The 17,288-nt window shown below is 46.1% G+C and overlaps 1 protein-coding gene across 3 annotated transcripts in view; it reads left to right on the top strand.

Moving 5' to 3' along the window:
- Window positions 1-17,288, top strand: part of cd99l2 (CD99 molecule-like 2) — a 47,650-nt gene that overhangs the window by 7,828 nt on the left and 22,534 nt on the right. For 2 of the 3 annotated variants that reach the window (XM_072376685.1, XM_072376686.1), the window contains exons 2-3: window positions 10,459-10,506; window positions 10,641-10,745. In XM_072376685.1, coding sequence (XP_072232786.1) covers window positions 10,459-10,506; window positions 10,641-10,745 — 153 coding nt within the window. The remainder of the gene's footprint in view (window positions 1-10,458; window positions 10,507-10,640; window positions 10,746-17,288) is intronic. The other variant, XM_072376687.1, reaches the window with a different exon arrangement.

Raw genomic sequence — 17,288 nt, forward strand, 5'->3', positions numbered from 1 at the left:
CGTGCCGGGGTCCACACTTCAGCAAAACATGACAACTCAGAATGTATGAATCGTGCGTTGAACCAGGCCACCTCGCCACAACGTTGGTTAATTGCATGGTCATATGATCTGTGCATTCATCGAATGAAAATGTTTCCTGTTGACATATACAAATTCATCATGTGATGGCGCTTTTATAGCAATGTGTTCAGTCCATAGCTCCGATTACATTAGGAAAACCAGCTCTCGCTTCAAATTGCGCTTTACTGTTGGCCTGTTCAACTGCACTGTGGGAATTTGATATACCTGGCTGAGATGCAGATAATTCTGTCCCACTCGGCTGGCATGGCTCGGCTCAGGGTCGACTGGTACAGTCTCAATCGGTTGACCAGCTCCCTCTGGTATGTCCCGGTTGCTAGGAACCCCAGTGTGCACATCACCTGTGACACAAGCAGCACATGGCTCCTCGCTGTGTTGCGCTCCAACACCGGCCACAGCTCTGCTCACATTTCTAAGGGGATTGCTCTCAAAACGACTGATGAGCTCGTTGTCGTCATGTGCCAGCATATCCTCTCGATCTCTGAACTCTCTTCCAATTGCACCCTTTGTAATGTCTTCCAATACCGATAAAGCAGCCATTGTTTTTAATGGTATGCACTGCAACACTTTCCACATGCGTTTATATCCACTCGTGTAACTGCAGACACATGGGTGTGTTAATTGTTAATCAGTGTTAATTGTTCACGTGTCTCAAATGTGCACATCACTCAGTCTGAGGACTAATTGTGTTCACATTTATGTATTATAACAGTTTCCCAACATCACCTCTAAGTGTCGCCAAAGAATCAACAGCTGTAGAAAAGTGCGTACGCCAGCCCTGAAGTTGGCGTGAGGCATCGCACATTTCCACGGTAATTTCACCCTTGATACATCTGATCATTGATGTGAAAAAGTTTTTTTGCGTATTCAGACATTCAGGAACTAGGGACCGCAGCCCTCGGTTCCTATAACCATTTTAGCTCCTTCTCCGAGGCAGGGTCTTTTCTGGGTTCCATAGGAACACATATGACGTAGGTGTTTGGTGGTTGGTAGCTACGCCCCTTGTCAGATTTCTTCTTCATTTCCGCTTCTTTTATCCGCCATTTTGAAAAACTGATAAATGGACCAACGAAGAAGTAAAAGCTCTTCTGGCCATTTATGCCTCAGAGCAACTTCAGAGGGGTTTTGAGGGCTTGCAGCGTAAAATTTTAATTTTTGCGACGATAAGTTGTCAATTAGAGAAAGTGGGGATTCATCATACCGCGAAGCCGTGCAGGGAGAAAATGAAAAAACTTAAACAGGACCACAACAACCAGAGTGGGGCAAACAGTAAAACCAGTAAATGGTTCGACAACTTGGACCTCATCTTGGGCCACCGACCTGCCTACTCAGGAAACGCTGCAACAAAGGAATCCTGTGCCGGGCTTTTGGAAGCATTCATCCGTGGTGAAAATATGGCATGCTCAGAGGAGCTAGAGGGTTAGTGAATAAATAGCTGTGCTGATCTACCTCAACAGTTTTGCCATCTTTTTTTATATGATATGGTTCTGATCCATGTTTATTTTATCAGACAGAGCCGAACAGCATCCTGGATACTCCTGCTGCCACCAGCACCGCTGGCTGCCATCGACCAGGTAAAGAAAATACTCTTAATGCATAATGAAATGTTTAATGTCTACTCTCAATTTAATGGGGTTAACAATAGCCAAATGTAAACGGACCATGTATGTTACTCATATACATATACTTGTTTAACCTGCTACGACCTGGCGTCCACATATGTGGACGTCACATTTTTAGTTGCCTGCACCATAATACTAAATTGTGTATAAGGGGGACCTGTTGCACACAAACATTCGCACATATTATAATGAAAGGTTAGCTTTATTAGCCATGCTTCATGTATATAACATGTTATATTCTGAAATGTCTATCCCTTCAGTGACTACACCAGAACCAGCTATTGGATCAATCAGCGTCAGCCTGCCATCTCTTGCTGCCAGCACCGTCTGCCACCCTACACCAGGTAAAGAACATTCCTATTGAAGATGCAAATTTATAATCTCTGCTGTTGATATAATGGTACTAACAAGCACAAACATATCATGTAGGCTCTTACTGATGTCTTGTTTTAATGGAAAAAAAAGAACTGATAGAGCCACACAAAACTATAATGAATGGTTAGCCATCCTTCATTTTTATAATTTATTTTTTATTCTAAAATGCTTTTACCCTCCAGCAACTACACCAGAGCCAGCATCTGCATTGGCATCAACCACCATCAGCCAGCACCAGCCAGCTGCCAGCACCCTCTGCCACCCTAGACCTGGTAAAGAAAGCATCCATCCATGCATCTGCCGCTTATCCGAGGGTCTGGTCGCGGGGGCAGCAGCTTTAACAGAGAAACCCAGATGTCCCTGTCCCCGGCCACTTCCTCCAGCTCTTCCGGGGGGACCCCGAGGCGTTCCAAGGTCAGCCGAGAGACATAGTCTCTCCAACGTGTCCTGGGTCTTCCCCGGGGTCTCCTCCCAGTGGGACGTGCCCAGAACACCTCACCAGGGAGACGTCCAGGGGGCATCCTAACCAGATGCCTGAGCCACCTCATCTGACTCCTCTCAATGCGGAGGAGCAGTGGTTCTACTCCGACCCCTCCAGGATGACTGAGCTTCTCACCCTATCTCTAAGGGAGAGCCCAGACACCCTGCGGAGGAAACCCATTTCCTTCATGTAGTGAAGCGCTTTGAGTGGTCAGCTAGACTAGAAAAGCGCTATACAAGTACAAGTCCATTTACCATTTACCATTACCATTTCGGCCGCATGTATTCGCGATCTCGTTCTTTCGGTCACTACCCACAACTCGTGACCATAGGTGAGGATGGGAACGTAGATTGACCAGTAAATAGAGAGCTTCACCTTCTGGCTCAGTTCCTTCTTCACAACAACACTGCAGACGCTGCACCAATCCGCCCTTCACGCTTCATTCGTCCCTCACTCGTGAACAAGACCCCGAGATACTTGAACTCCTCCACTTGGGGAAGGATCTCATTCCCGACCTGGAGAGAGCATTCCACCCTCTTCCGGCTGAGAACCATAGTCTCGGATTTGGAGGCGCTGATTCTCATCCCAGCTGCTTCATACTCGGCTGCGAATCGCTCCAGTGAGAGCTGAAGGTCACGGCCTGACGACGCTAACAGAACTACATCATCCGCAAAAAGCAGAGACACGATTCTGAGGTCGCCAAATCGGACACCCTCAACGCCCTGGCTCCGCCTAGAAATTCTGTCCATAAAACTTAGGAACAGAATCTGTGACAAAGGGCAGCCCTGACGGAGTCCAACCCTCACCGGAAACGTATCCGACTTACTGCCGGCAATGCGGACCAAACTCTGACACCGGTCATACAGAGACCGAACGGCCCCTATCAAGGGGTCCGGCACTCCATATTCCCGGAACACCCCCCACAGGACTCCACGAGGGACACGGTCGAACGCTTTCTCCAAGTCCACAAAACACATGTAGACTGATTGGGCGAACTCCCATGCACCCTCCAGGAGCCTGCTGAGGGTATAGAGCTGGTCCACTGTTCTAAAGATAAGCATCCTATTGTATTTCATATGCATTTTGTTGAGTGTCACAGTATTAGAATTCAAAGTATTGTATTACAATTGTTGTGTGCTAAGTATCTTTCTCCACCCTCCCTGTTTTTTCCAGGAAAGAGTAAAAGGGCTGACACTCTTCTGGCTACTGTGCAGGACATGCTTGTGTCAGATGCTGAACAGCAGAGGCAAAGCGATCCTTCAATAGCATGCTTCAGTTCTTTCAGGAACAGGCACAAAGGGAGGCAGAAGAGCGCATGGCTCTGCGGGTTGAGCAGGCAGAAGCCAGCTGCCAGCTGAGAACTTTCATGGAGGGTCTCTTGGGTGTAATGGACAGGATGGCAGCAAGGCAAGAAACACCAAAGTGATGTGTATAATCAAGAATATATGTACATCATGTACATGTAAAAGTGTTTCTTTTGAAAAAATAAATGACTTTGAAGAGTCAGAAGTCTTCTGAGTTTTTGTAAACAATAGTGGTGTCAGTTAGATGTTGTTTTGGCCACATCTAACTATGAAATATTAGCTAATGAAATATTAATGGGTTCTTTTTAAAATACACTACTTCACAGGGTGAAGTTTGTCATGTTTAACAAAGGTCTGGCATTCAAATACTTGTGGCCACTTATAAAAGTACACTTCTGTAAACATTTCACCACACCCCTTTCTACATTTTAACCTCCACATACTGCTCATTTTGTGTGACTGTATCTCATAATTTCTCTAAACCATAAGTCAGTCACAAATAACCCCTTCAAGACTGATTACTAGAGCTATAAGCAACCAAAGAAATTCTTGGTCGACTGAAACCCAGAAATTTCGACTAAAAATCGAGTAATGGGGGGGGGGGGGGGGGGGGGGGGGGGGGGGGGGGGTGGCTCGACTCTGACGGCTCTGACAGCATTTTGCATCATGTGCATCTGCGCAATATAATAGATACCCATGATACCGAAAATATACTGATATCAATATAAGAAGGCAATTAGACACAAAAGGCAGAGTGTCTCTAATTGCATGATTTCAGTCTCCAGGTCTTTTAATAGATCTACAAGTGTCTCTTGTGACATTGAGAGTATACCGCTGACACAAGAGCTTTATCTCGGCTTTGCCATGGTCCCACCACTGCCTAAGACATGTAAAATCAGCTTTCCTTTGTCTAAAAGAATTCCAAAAATAACTTAAAGCCTTGCTAAAACCTTTATCAAAGGGTAAAACAGAATTAAAATGCCAGTACGCACTCTTAAGTAAAATATTCTTAATAACAACACGATAACAACATGATGAACAACAAGAATGATCAGTAAAACCAGCTGGTATAATTTTACAACCCTTAAAAACATTAAAATGGTGTTTAAAATAATAAAACCGGTCAAGTCTAGCTAAGGAGATCCTGTCCTCTCTCAGGTGGAACCATGTGTACTGTCTGCAGTCTGCGTGCATCCTTCTCCACATATCCACAAGGCCATGAGAGTTGACCAGCTGCTTCAGAGTGTGTTGAGAGGCTGGATGAGGTTCTGCATGGTTACGATCTAAAAACTCTAAAATCTGTAAAAGAATCTCCTGATCAGTGAGCTCTGATGTTGCTCTGTTTTTAATGATTTGTCTTGCTGAGTTATAGAAGGTGAGCTGATCTGGAAAATGCTGCTCTAGATCAAGGCCCTCCACACCTTTGGTTTGCTGCAGGAACAACTTAAACATTTTTTCAGGGTAGCTACTGTTTTTTTCCCTGACTGGCAGTTATTTGGGTGCGAGACACTTCACTACAGTCAGACACACAGCCTTCAGTGTCACTGCTGTCTGCAGCAGTCAGTCGGTCCTCCAGCTGTCCAGCTTTACTGCCCCCCCCCCCCCCCCAAACACTCAGCACTACATTCTTGCACTTACTGCGCTGGTTCACAGGGGAAGGCGCCCCCTCAGACACACAGGTCTCCATGACGACAGTGTCCATTACATGAGGTGGCTGTAGCTCAGGAGGATTAAAGCAGTCATCTGCTAATTGGAAGGTGGTTCTTGTGTAAGACACTCAACCCCACCTTGCCTACTGATGCGATCATCGGTGTGTGAATGGGTGTGAAAGGAAAAAAAAGTAGTAGCCTGTAAGATTGTATAGAGTAAGAAATGCTGCATGAGTATGTGTGTGTGAATGGGTGAATGTGGCTTGTAGTGTAAAAGGGCTTTGAGTGGTCAACTAGACGAGAAAAGTGTTTTGTACAGTCCGTTTACTATTTACAGTCTATGGACTGTCTGAGGATGTCTGTGTGTGTATTTGGAGGTGAAGAGAACCAGATTGTGGTCGGATTTTCCGAATCAATTCAATTCAATTCAGTTTTATTTATATAGTGCCAAATTACAACAATTGTCATCTCAAGGCACTTAAATAATATAGTCCAATTCAAGCCAATTGGAATTCAATTTATTGTAATCATAATCCAATGAAACCCAATGAATTGATTTCAAAATCATCCAATTCATTCATATAGAGCCAATTAAAAAAAAAATCCTATATAAGGAAACCAACAGATTGCGCCAAAACTGAGCGTGCCTGTGGCGACTGTGGAAAGGAACGACTCCCTTTTAACAGGAAGAAACCTCTGGCAGAACCAGACTCAGGAAGGGTGGCCATCCGCCTCGACCAGCTGGGGTTTGAGAAGACAGAAAATAGGGAAAAGAGGGGGGAAAAACACCATAACGCCATTCAAAGGATACCTGTTGGAACAGGGAAACACAAGTTAATCAAGGAAGGACATAGGACCTGTATACATATTTTACATTTGCATAGAATAATCCAACTTTATTTTCTCTGTTTTTCCTTTTTCTGAAAAGCTGTGAAGGCAATAATTATACCTCGAACAACTGCCTTCACTGCATCCCATAAAGTATTTGGAGACTCCTCTCCATTATCATTATTTTGTAAATATGTTTCAAATTCCTGTTGAATCTGTTTCTGTACTGTTTTGTCATTGAAGATGCTTGTATTAAGGCTCCAAAGTATATTTTTCTGTTGATTACTTAGTAGCAGGGTTAAGTACACCCCTGAATGATTACATACATCCCTAATATCAATCTTACTCTGTGCCAGTCTTATTTATACGTAAATAAATAATCAATTTATGAATATACAGAGTGGCATAATGGGTTAATTGTTTTTCTCCTGGATGAGATTCTCCCCACACGTCAATCAAACCCAGCTCTGTAAGCATCCTCTGCACTAAGATGGCAATTGAACTTTTCTTCTGGTGCTGATTAGATGTATCTAATTTAGGTTGAAGTTGAACATTAAGATCACCACCAAAAATTAGAATTCCCTGTTTCCAAGTCTTTCAGTTCATACAATTTCTTGAAAACACATTTTTTTACTCCCTGGGGGAGGCAAACAGTAAAGTAAAGTTAATTCTGCAATGTCTAATTTGCCCTTTACTAAAACAAATCTCCCTGTAAGAGCAGATTTATGTTGTGTGTCGTGGTCTGATGATTGGCGGGTCAGCCTATATAGGGTAGGAACCTTTGGGGGCTCGTCAGGTGTTTCCAACCGGACTAGGAAAAAACAATTTTTGACCGCTGTTTAGCATCATGCTACACTCCGTGTGGATGTATGTGTGAAACTATGTAAGGCCTATATAATTCCAATTTAGATAGAAACAGGAAAACTATAGTATTTAACTCTTAAGTATAAGATTCAACTCTCACCAACAAATCTGAGTGCTTATAGTACTGACTCTCCTAGTAGTCTGACTAGAGTCTGCAGTAATAACTCATCCACTTAGGGGTTAATAACACTTTTCTTTTGAAGCCCTTGTTAAAGGAGAGGGTCCACGCTGGGGGGCTAGGCCCAGATCACACGATGATATTTCAATCAACTGGATTTACTTCCATAGATGTGTATGGCTCCAGCCACTCACCCCACGATAGTGTGGAAATGTTTATCGTTAGGCGTTTCACTCGCCAGCAACAGATGCTGCCGGTGGAGCACGTTGACAGCTCCATAGTCTCTCTCACAACGGACCACCTGCAGTCGCTGCACACCAAAAGCGAGCAACCAAAGCTACCGAAGGGGTGGGACTTTCAATCAGCAGGCATATAATAATTTTTCTATACATCAGTTCCCTCTTTCACCATGGATCGCACTCTGGGCAGCCTTCTTTGTGTTGCATGTCCATATTTGCGATGGAAACGCAAGGCCCGTTGCTATCAGTCTATCTGCGTTCATAACATCCAGAGAAAGCAGCCTCTCCACGGAGAATTTCACTGGCTGATTCAGGAACTCAGCTTCGATGATGTTTGGTTCCAGCTCTATTTCCAACTGGATAATTTCACGACGTGCCACTCATTAACGCCAGCCTACATTGAAAATGTATGGCAGCTGGCTGTCGCGGTCGCTCAAGACGCTTTTGGTGTGAGCGCCCAGTTATCCGTCTGTGGTCCACTACCTGTCAGCGGTGATCTATATTTGCCTTTTCCCACGTTGCCAATCTCCACTGCTTCAATGCGGTAGAGTCTGGCTCCTTAACGTTTTCCATAGGGAATCCTCTCTTCTTTAGGTCTTTAACTTTAGCCGCCTCTGCCGCGCTCTCATAGACCTGGGTGCCGATGTCAAGAAACACCTTCAGTTTAGCTGGATATGGCGTTTGGAAACGGATTCCTTTGGCTTTGAGCTCTCTCAGTATCGCCACATATGCCCTTCTTTTTATCTATATCTCAGGACGGTAATCTTGATCAAAACAAATAATTTTTCCCTTGTAGCGAACATCTTTATTTCTCCATGCGGTATGCAATACCTGTTCTTTCACTCTGAATTCAAGGAAGCAAATCACCCGTCATCTAGGCGGTGCGTCTTTGGGAGGCTTTGGAGTAAGTGCCCGGTGGCAGTGCTATATTCAAATAGCCATATCTACGACCGGCGGGCCGACTTCTGATTTTATTAGCTTTGTTATGAACTCTGATAAATTGGACCCCTCCGGTACTCCGTATATACGGAGCTTATTCCGGCGTGACTGTGCCTCTAGCTCAATTAGCTTAGCCTGCAAAGCCTTTTGGATCTGTAGCGCCTGGGTGAGAGCCTCCTTTGCCACCATGCTGCCACTCTTGCTATGATAGCCTGTAGCTCACCTGCAGCTTCCTGGAGTTTCCTGTTGATTTCTCCTCTCAACCCGTTTAACTCCTTCTTCATGCCGCTACGAAAGAAAAGTCGGAATTCACTCATTTCACTTTTAAGATCCGACCTGAGTGCACGAATCTCGTGTGAAGATGGCCTGCATGATGGGGTTAACTACTTTCTCATCAGCGTTGCCATTGTTTTAATAGCTTTCCTCGGTGCTGTGTTTCTTCAACAGTCTCTTCTTTGTCACATCTTGAGCCTTGCTTACATTTAGTCTTTTTTTGTTTATTCCCCTTCATACTAAATTTCATTACATTTCTTTATCTTAATGTTCTTCAAAGGGGATAAATGTCCGACCGCTTGAGAGCAGGTTTTTTAGGCTACCATTCGTTTCACCGCCACCAGAAGTCCTACTGTTTTAGCTTTTAGTATTGTTGTCATTAACATACTTGGCTTTGTTATTAATATATTGACAGTTGTCATTTCAAATACTACAAGTTCAATCATCAATATAGAGGCCCAAGCACTAAAGGTGTTAAGGCCTGCTCTATCGATAGGGTGTTTTATTAGGCCAAAGCAAAGTGTACTATAATACTATAAGTGCTTCACTAATAGACAGTGAAGAAAAGGATGTCAACAAGAGAGTCAAGTTCTACTGGAGTAAAATTTAGGTAGCTGTCCTCTGTCATAGCTGCACATGGCAGTGAAGAAAAGGATGATGAAATCAACTCTTTAAATCTGGTTACAGCATTCTCTAATAGACACCTTCTATATGTAAAATTCTTCTCAGAAGCCGTATAGTCAAGTAATGTAAATTCAAAAGTTATTAAAAAATGGTCAGACAAGACAGAGTTATGAGGGAACACTGTTAACTGTTCACTCTCAATGCCATAAGTCAGCACAAGGTCAAGGGTATGATTAAGGCAGTGAGTAGGTCTGTGAACACTTTGAGAAAATCCAGTAGAATCTAATATAGAATTAAAGTTAATATTTAGGCTGTCATTTTCAACATCTACATGAATATTAAAGTCACCCACTACAATGACTTTATCTGTACTCAGCACTAACTGGGATAAAAACTCTGAGAATTCAGACAGAAACTCAGAGGGCCAGGTGGACGATACACAACAACAAACACAAGAGGTTTTTGTGATTTCCACCTTGGGTGGGAAAAACTGAGAATCAGAGATTCAAAAGAGCTAAAACTAATCTTGGGTCTAGGACTGATTAGTAACCCTGATCTGAAGATAGCTGCCACTCCTCCTCCTCTGCCTGTGGTTGGAGGAACGTGAACATTTAAATAGTAAGAGGGAGTTGATTCATTAATGCTAACATGATCCTCCTGCTGCAGCCAGGTTTCTGTAAGACAAAATATATCAATATGATGATCACAGATCAAATCATTCACTAACAGAGACTTGGAAAGGAGATATCTAATATTCAGCAAACCACATTTAATAGTTTGAAGTTTTAGTTCAGTTAAAGTTTTTGTTTGAGGTTTTTTTTTTAGGTATTCTGGAGTTCTTGTTCTTGTGTTTGTTGATTATCTAATTTGAGTGTTACTGGCATCATTTATAGCCCCCCCCCCAAAAAAAAACAAAAACAAACAAACTATGGAGTTGTACATGTGTCTGTTAAAGATACAAATTAAGAAAGAAATTACAGGTTTAAGTTTTTGTTGAAATTTAGAAAACGTACCAACATCCCTGAAAATAGGGTTTGTAATTTATTTGTCTTCTTCTTTCATAGCAGTGACTACACCAAAGCCAGGAGCACAAACACGTGGAACAGGAGGAGGTAAGAACCATGAAGCAGCTAAAACAACTGGTTAACAAATGTTCTGTTTTAATTACATAATACATACATAATAAAAATAAACACTTGACTGTGAGTGAAAGACATACTTATAAGCAACCGCATGTGTTCCGCAGAATTTAGTTTGGAGGATTTGCTCTTTGTTGATGGCTCTACCACTACCACCAAAGCTACATCCAAGATTGGGGCTAATGATCCAGCCAAGTCCAAACCTAAGCCAGGTAAGAGATTGCAACTCCCTCTGGATTTGTAGTCTGCATTTTTGCTTTTGTTTTTTCATTTACTGATGAGTATAATTCTCAAAAGAAAATCATATTTTGCAGTGATATTAGAGTACAGGACTTTGTCCTGGCCTCCACTTTTGCTTAGTTAGTTTCTTCATATTATTACCAACCACTCATCCAAACTATTTCACACTCTGTGCAATCATGAAGGGAATTTATTGGATTGTCCATGATGGAGAGTGTTTTGTTCAGTGACTCCAGCTTCAACATGATCGATGCTGGTTCCATCATTGTGAACTTTTTTTTTTTGATCCAGCAGGCATTTCTGGCACTGATGCTACTGTCCTGACAGACAACAACAAAGTAGATGGCATTTGCAACCCCAAACTGGTTGAAGACAGAAATACTATATTTAGGTGATGTTATTTTTAAAAGAGTCTTAGGAGGATGTGGAAAAATACATATCGAAAAACGATTTTATCCTATCATTTTTACCTCTGAGGGAAATGGCTCAGATATTCTTTTTTCTCCTTCAAGTGAGGGGGTCATTCATACACCTTGAAGCAGGGAATAAGGAAGGGGTGGGGTGCAGGGATCCAGAAGTTGATTAGAGATTAGTTACAACATAGTTCGAATGAAGCAAGTGTTCCTCAGTATAGTAGTGTGAAGCAGAACCTTCCACAAACTCTCATTGATATTTATGGTCTTCCTACAATGGTCTGGTTCGCTGCTGCATCAATTGAAAAGTGAAAAAATAGATAATTGAATAGAACAAAAAAAAATAAATATAGATTTGAACTGCCTGCTTGCTGCTTAAATATTTTTTTCCAGAGGAGAAGGGAGGTGTCCACAAAAAAACCTAACCTCGCTCACTATTTTAAAGGAGCATGATTCTGTGGCTCCCCCCTGAGCTGTCACCTTATTGTGGTGGGGGAGTTTGCGTGCCCCAATGAGTCTGGGAGCTATGTTGCCCGGGGCTTCAAGCCCCTGGTAGGGTCACCCAAGGCAAACAGATCCTAGATGAGGGACCAGACAAAAAACAGCTCAAAAGACTCCCTATGATGAACAAAAAATTTGGACCTCGTGATCCCTTGCCCGGATATGGGACACCGGGGCCTCCCCCCGGAGCCAGGCCTGGGGGTGGGGCCCGGCAGCAGGCGCCTGGTGGCCGGGCCTGTGCCCATGGGGCTCGGTCGGGCATAGCCCGAAACGATGACGTGGGTCCCCCTTCCGACGGGCTCACCACCCGTGGGAGGGGCCAAGGGGGTCGGGTGCTATGTGAGCTGGGTAGCAGCCAAAGGCGGAGGCCTTGGCGGTCTGATCCTCGGCTACTGAAGCTAGCTCTTGGGACGTGGAATGTCACCTCTCTGTTGGGGAAGGAGCCGGAGCTGGTGCGTGAGGCTGAGCGGTTCCGGCTAGATATAGTCGGACTCACCTCGACGCACGGCTTGGGCTCTGGAACCAGTCCTCTTGAGAGGGGTTGGACTCTCTTCCACTCTGGAGTTGCCCGTGGTGAGAGGCGCAGAGCAGGTGTGGGCATACTTATTGCCCCCCGGCTGTGTGCCAGTACATTGGGGTTTACCCCAGTGAACGAGAGGGTAGCCTCCCTCCGCCTTCGGGTGGGGGGACGAGTCCTAACTGTTGTTTGTGCCTATGCGCCAAACAGCAGTTCAGATTACCCACCCTTTTTGGAGTCTCTGGGGGAGGCACTGGAGAGTGCTCCTACCGGAGACTCCCTCGTTCTGCTGGGGGACTTCAATGCTCACGTGGGCAATGACAGTGAGACCTGGAGGGGTGTGATTGGGAGGAACGCCCCCCCCGATCTGAACCAGAGTGGTGTTATGTTGTTGGACTTCTGTGCCAGTCATGGACTGTCCATAACGAACACCATGTTCAGGCATAAGGGTGTCCATATGTGCACTTGGAACCAGGACACCCTTGGCCGCAGTTCGATGATCGACTTTGTGGTTGTATCATCGGACTTGCGGCCGTATGTCCTGGACACTCGGGTGAAGAGAGGGGCGGAGCTGTCAACTGATCACCACCTGGTGGTGAGTTGGCTCCGCTGGTGGGGGAGGATGCCGATCAGACCTGGCAGGCCCAAACGTATTGTGAGGGTCTGCTGGGAGCGTTTGTCAGAATCCCCCGTCAGAAGGAGCTTTAACTCCCACCTCCGGCAGAGCTTCAACCATATCCCGGGGGAGGTGGGGGACATTGAGTCCGAATGGGCCATGTTCCGTGACTCCATTGCCGAGGCAGCTGATCGGAGCTGTGGCCGTAAGGTGGTCGGTGCCTGTCGTGGCGGCAACCCTCGAACCTGCTGGTGGACACCAGTGGTGAGGGAAGCCGTCAAGCTGAAGAAGGAGTCCTATCTGGCCTTTTTGGCCAGTGGGACCCTGGAAGCAGCTGATAGGTACCGACAGGACAGACGGGCCGCGGCTTCGGCGGTTGCTGAGGCAAAAACTCGGGCCTAGGAGGAGTTCGGTGAGACCATGGAGAACGATTTCCGGACGGCCTCGAAGAGATTCTGGTCCACCATCCCGCGTCTCAGGGGGGGGAAGCGGCTCACAGTCAACACTTTTTACAGTGGGGACGGGGCTTTGCTGACCTCAACTAGGGATGTTGTGAGTCGGTGGGGGGAGTACTTCGAGGAACTCCTCAATCCTACCAACACGTGCTCGGAAGAGGCAGAGTCGGAGAGCTCGGAGACGGAGCCTCCCATTTCTGGGGCTGAGGTTGCCGAGGTAGTCAAAAAGCTCCTCGGTGGCAAGGCCCCGGGGGTGGATGAGGTCCGTCCTGAGTTTCTCAAGGCTCTGGATGTTGTAGGGCTGTCTTGGCTGACACGCCTCTGCAGCATTGCGTGGACATCGGGGACAGTGCCTCTGGACTGGCAGATTGGGGTGGTGGTCCCCCTCTTTAAAAAGGGGGACCGGAGGGTGTGTTCCAACTATAGGGGTATCACACTCCTCAGCCTCCCTGGTAAGGTCTATTCGGGGGTATTGGAGAGGAGGATCCGTCGGATAATCGAGCCTCGGATTCAGGAGATGCAGTGTGGCTTTCGTCCTGGCCGTGGAACAGTGGACCAGCTCTATACCCTCGGCAGGATCCTGGAGGGTGCATGGGAGTTCGCCCAACCAGTCTACATGTGTTTTGTGGGCTTGGAGAAAGCGTTCGACCGTGTCCCTCGTGGAGTCCTGTGGGGGGTGCTCAGGGAATATGGAGTGCCGGACCCCTTGATAGGGGCTGTTCGGTCTCTGTATGACCGGTGCCAGAGTTTGGTCCGCATTGCCGGCAGTAAGTCGGATATGTTTCCGGTGAGAGTTGGACTCCGTCAGGGCTGCCCTTTGTCACCGATTCTGTTCCTAACTTTTATGGACAGAATTTCTAGGCGGAGCCAGGGCGTTGAGGGTGTCCGATTTGGCGACCTCAGAATCGGGTCTCTGCTTTTTGTAGATGATGTGGTTCTGTTAGCGTCGTCAGGCCGTGACCTTCAGCTCTCACTGGAGCGATTCGCAGCCGAGTGTGAAGCGGCTGGGATGAGAATCAGCACCTCCAAATCCGAGACCATGGTTCTCAGCCGGAAAAGGGTGGAATGCTCTCTCCGGGTCGGGAATGAGATCCTTCCCCAAGTGGAGGAGTTCAAGTATCTCGGGGTCTTGTTCACGAGTGAGGGACGAATGGAGCGGGAGATTGACGGGCGGATCGGTGCGGCGTCTGCAGTGTTGCGGGCTCTGCGCCCACCCGTCGTTGTGAAGAGGGAGCTGAGCCAGAAGGCGAAGCTCTCTACTTACTGGTCAATCTACGTTCCCATCCTCACCTATGGTCACGAGTTGTGGGTAGTGACCGAAAGAACGAGATCGCGAATACAAGCGGCCGAAATGGGTTTCCTCCGCAGGGTGTCTGGGCTCTCCCTTAGAGATAGGGTGAGAAGCTCAGTCATCCGGGAGGGGCTCGGAGTAGAACCGCTGCTCCTCCGCATTGAGAGGAGTCAGATGAGGTGGCTCGGGCATCTGGTTAGGATGCCCCCTGGACGCCTCCCTGGGGAGGTGTTCCGGGCACGTCCCACTGGGAGGAGACCCCGGGGGAGACCCAGAACACGTTGGAGAGACTATGTCTCTCGGCTGGCCTGGGAACGCCTCGGGGTCCCCCCGGAAGAGCTGGAGGAAGTGGCCGGGGACAGAGACGTCTGGGTTTCTCTGCTCAAGCTGCTGCCCCCGCGACCCGACCCCCGGATAAGCGGCAGATGATGGATGGATGGATGGATGATTCTGTGTTAAGGCCTGTCCAGACTGTCTTTCACCATCCTCACCAGATGCACCAGATGAACTGTGATACAGTTCAGTTACAGTCCCCATAATAGTGTTAATGATTCTAACACTTTAGTTAAATGTCATTCCCACGTTACTGTGTGGATTCAAACGTATTTTCTGTTTTAAAGATGGGTAGAGTTTAGGGGGGAAAGGAATTATCCTTAACTTAACTATTTAACCATTGATGCTCACACTCACTCCTAGGGACAATTTAGAGTCACCAATTAACCTAACATGCATGTCTTGGGATGATGGGAGGAAGCCGGAGTACCTGGAGAGAACCCTGTGTGTGCGTGACACACGGGGTGAACATGCAAACTCTACACAGAAAGGCCCCAGCCAGGATTCAAACCTGGAACCCTCTTGCTGTGAGGCAAAGGTGCTAACCACCACACCACCGTGCAGGCCCCAAATCTATTCCAATTCATTGAATCCCAAAGTAGTTCAGTTCATACTTAGCCAGCTTTTTAAAAAGGTTGTATAGCTAAGGAAACGGATTGCACCAAAAATGTCTGGTCAATTCAATCTTCTGTCCGGAGCATGCATGACATGACGGCTTTGGGCTGAGAGAACAGGACAAGGGGAACGAAAAGCACCAGGCCAAGAATACCTGCTGAGAAAGAGAAACACAACTTGATGACAATAATGATGTCATATGTACATGGAGAAGAAAGACAGCAGAGTGAGGAAAGGTGAATGATGAGAGATCTTCCAGTAGTCTTGGCCAATTTCTAGGACTATAGCAGCGTAACTATAGGATGTTTAACAGTCATTTGAGCCATTAAGTATAATGTTTATTTAAAAGGAAACTTTTAAGTCGGCTTATGCCAACTACCTTTCCCTTGACAGCCTGGCTCTCAATGAGACCTGGATTAAGTCTGAAAACAATGCTACCCCGGCTGCACTTTCGATCAACCAGACATTCTCCCATACCTCTCGTACATCTGGGAGAGGTGGTGGAACGGGCCTGATTATTTCCAACAAATGGAAATATGACCAACTGCTACCTAATGTTAAACACAATACCTTTGAATACAATGCCTTCTTGGTAACTGCAACTCTGTGACTTTCTAGATGAACTAGACTCCTTGCTCTCTTCTAACCCGGAGCATGACTGTCCCATAATGGTCCTTGGTGACATGAGCATCCACCTTGACAGTCCTTGACTCTTTAGCTTTTCTGACACTAATGCACTCGTTTGAGCTATAACTGGTCTGCAGTCCTCCAACTCATAAAGCTGGCAAAGAGTTAGATAATTTTCACAAGAAACTGTGCCACAGAGGCCCTGTCTGTCACACCTCTTCACTTTTCTGACCACAATTTCATTCAGTTCAGAGTGAGTCTTCCGAGAAGACCATCTGCTTCTACCCCTATGGTTTCCTTCCGCTGCAACCTCCGCAAACTGTCGCCCAGCCGCTTCTCCTCCGTTGTTGCCTCCGCTCTCCCGACATCCAGCACATTTTCCTCCCTTGAGGGTAATGATGCGTCGGAGTTCCTTTGCTCTACACTGAGCTCATCACCAAAACCGCTCGATCTTCCCAGTCCCACCCTTGGCTTAATGATACTCTCCGACCGTTGCGCGCCAACCTCAGAGCTGCCAAAAGAAAATGGCACAAATCAAAAGATCCTGCAGATCTAACTAAATTCCAGGCACTACTGTCATCATTCTCATCCAGTGTTACTGATGCAAAAAAAGTCTTTCTACATTAACAACATTCATAGTACTACTGACACCAGGAAACGTTTTTTACACCTTCAAAGCTCTACTTAATCCTCCGCCACCTGCTACCAATCTGAAGGCAGACACCTTCGCCTCTTTTTTTACTGACAAAGTGGCAGCGATAAGCAAACAGTATACCGAACTGCGCACACCCAAACCTTGTAGGGGAGACTGGGGTAAGTTGAGCAAAAGGGTAAGTTGAGCCACTCCTTGTTGCTAGGAAATTGTAAAATTCATGTGACCAACTATTTAGGAGGAAGGCATCATTTCATGGAGTCTGTGAAGGTAAAAGAAAGTGGTTAGACATTTCTAAAAAAAAACATTGACTCTTGAAAGTCAATTTAGTCTGTTAAAAGTTTCATGAGAATTGTGTTTAGTCCAAAATAGATCATTTTAAATTTGTTTTATACATCAATTGTGGTATCTATGAGCTACAACATGAGCATAAAAGTGCACCATTTTAACTGTGGGGACAAATAAAGTCAAAATGGTGGCTCTGGGGTAAGTGGA

Source organism: Leuresthes tenuis, unplaced genomic scaffold, assembly GCF_036924035.1.
Source record: "Leuresthes tenuis unplaced genomic scaffold, fLeuTen1.0.hap1 SCAF_22, whole genome shotgun sequence".
Lineage (NCBI taxonomy): Eukaryota > Metazoa > Chordata > Actinopteri > Atheriniformes > Atherinopsidae > Leuresthes > Leuresthes tenuis.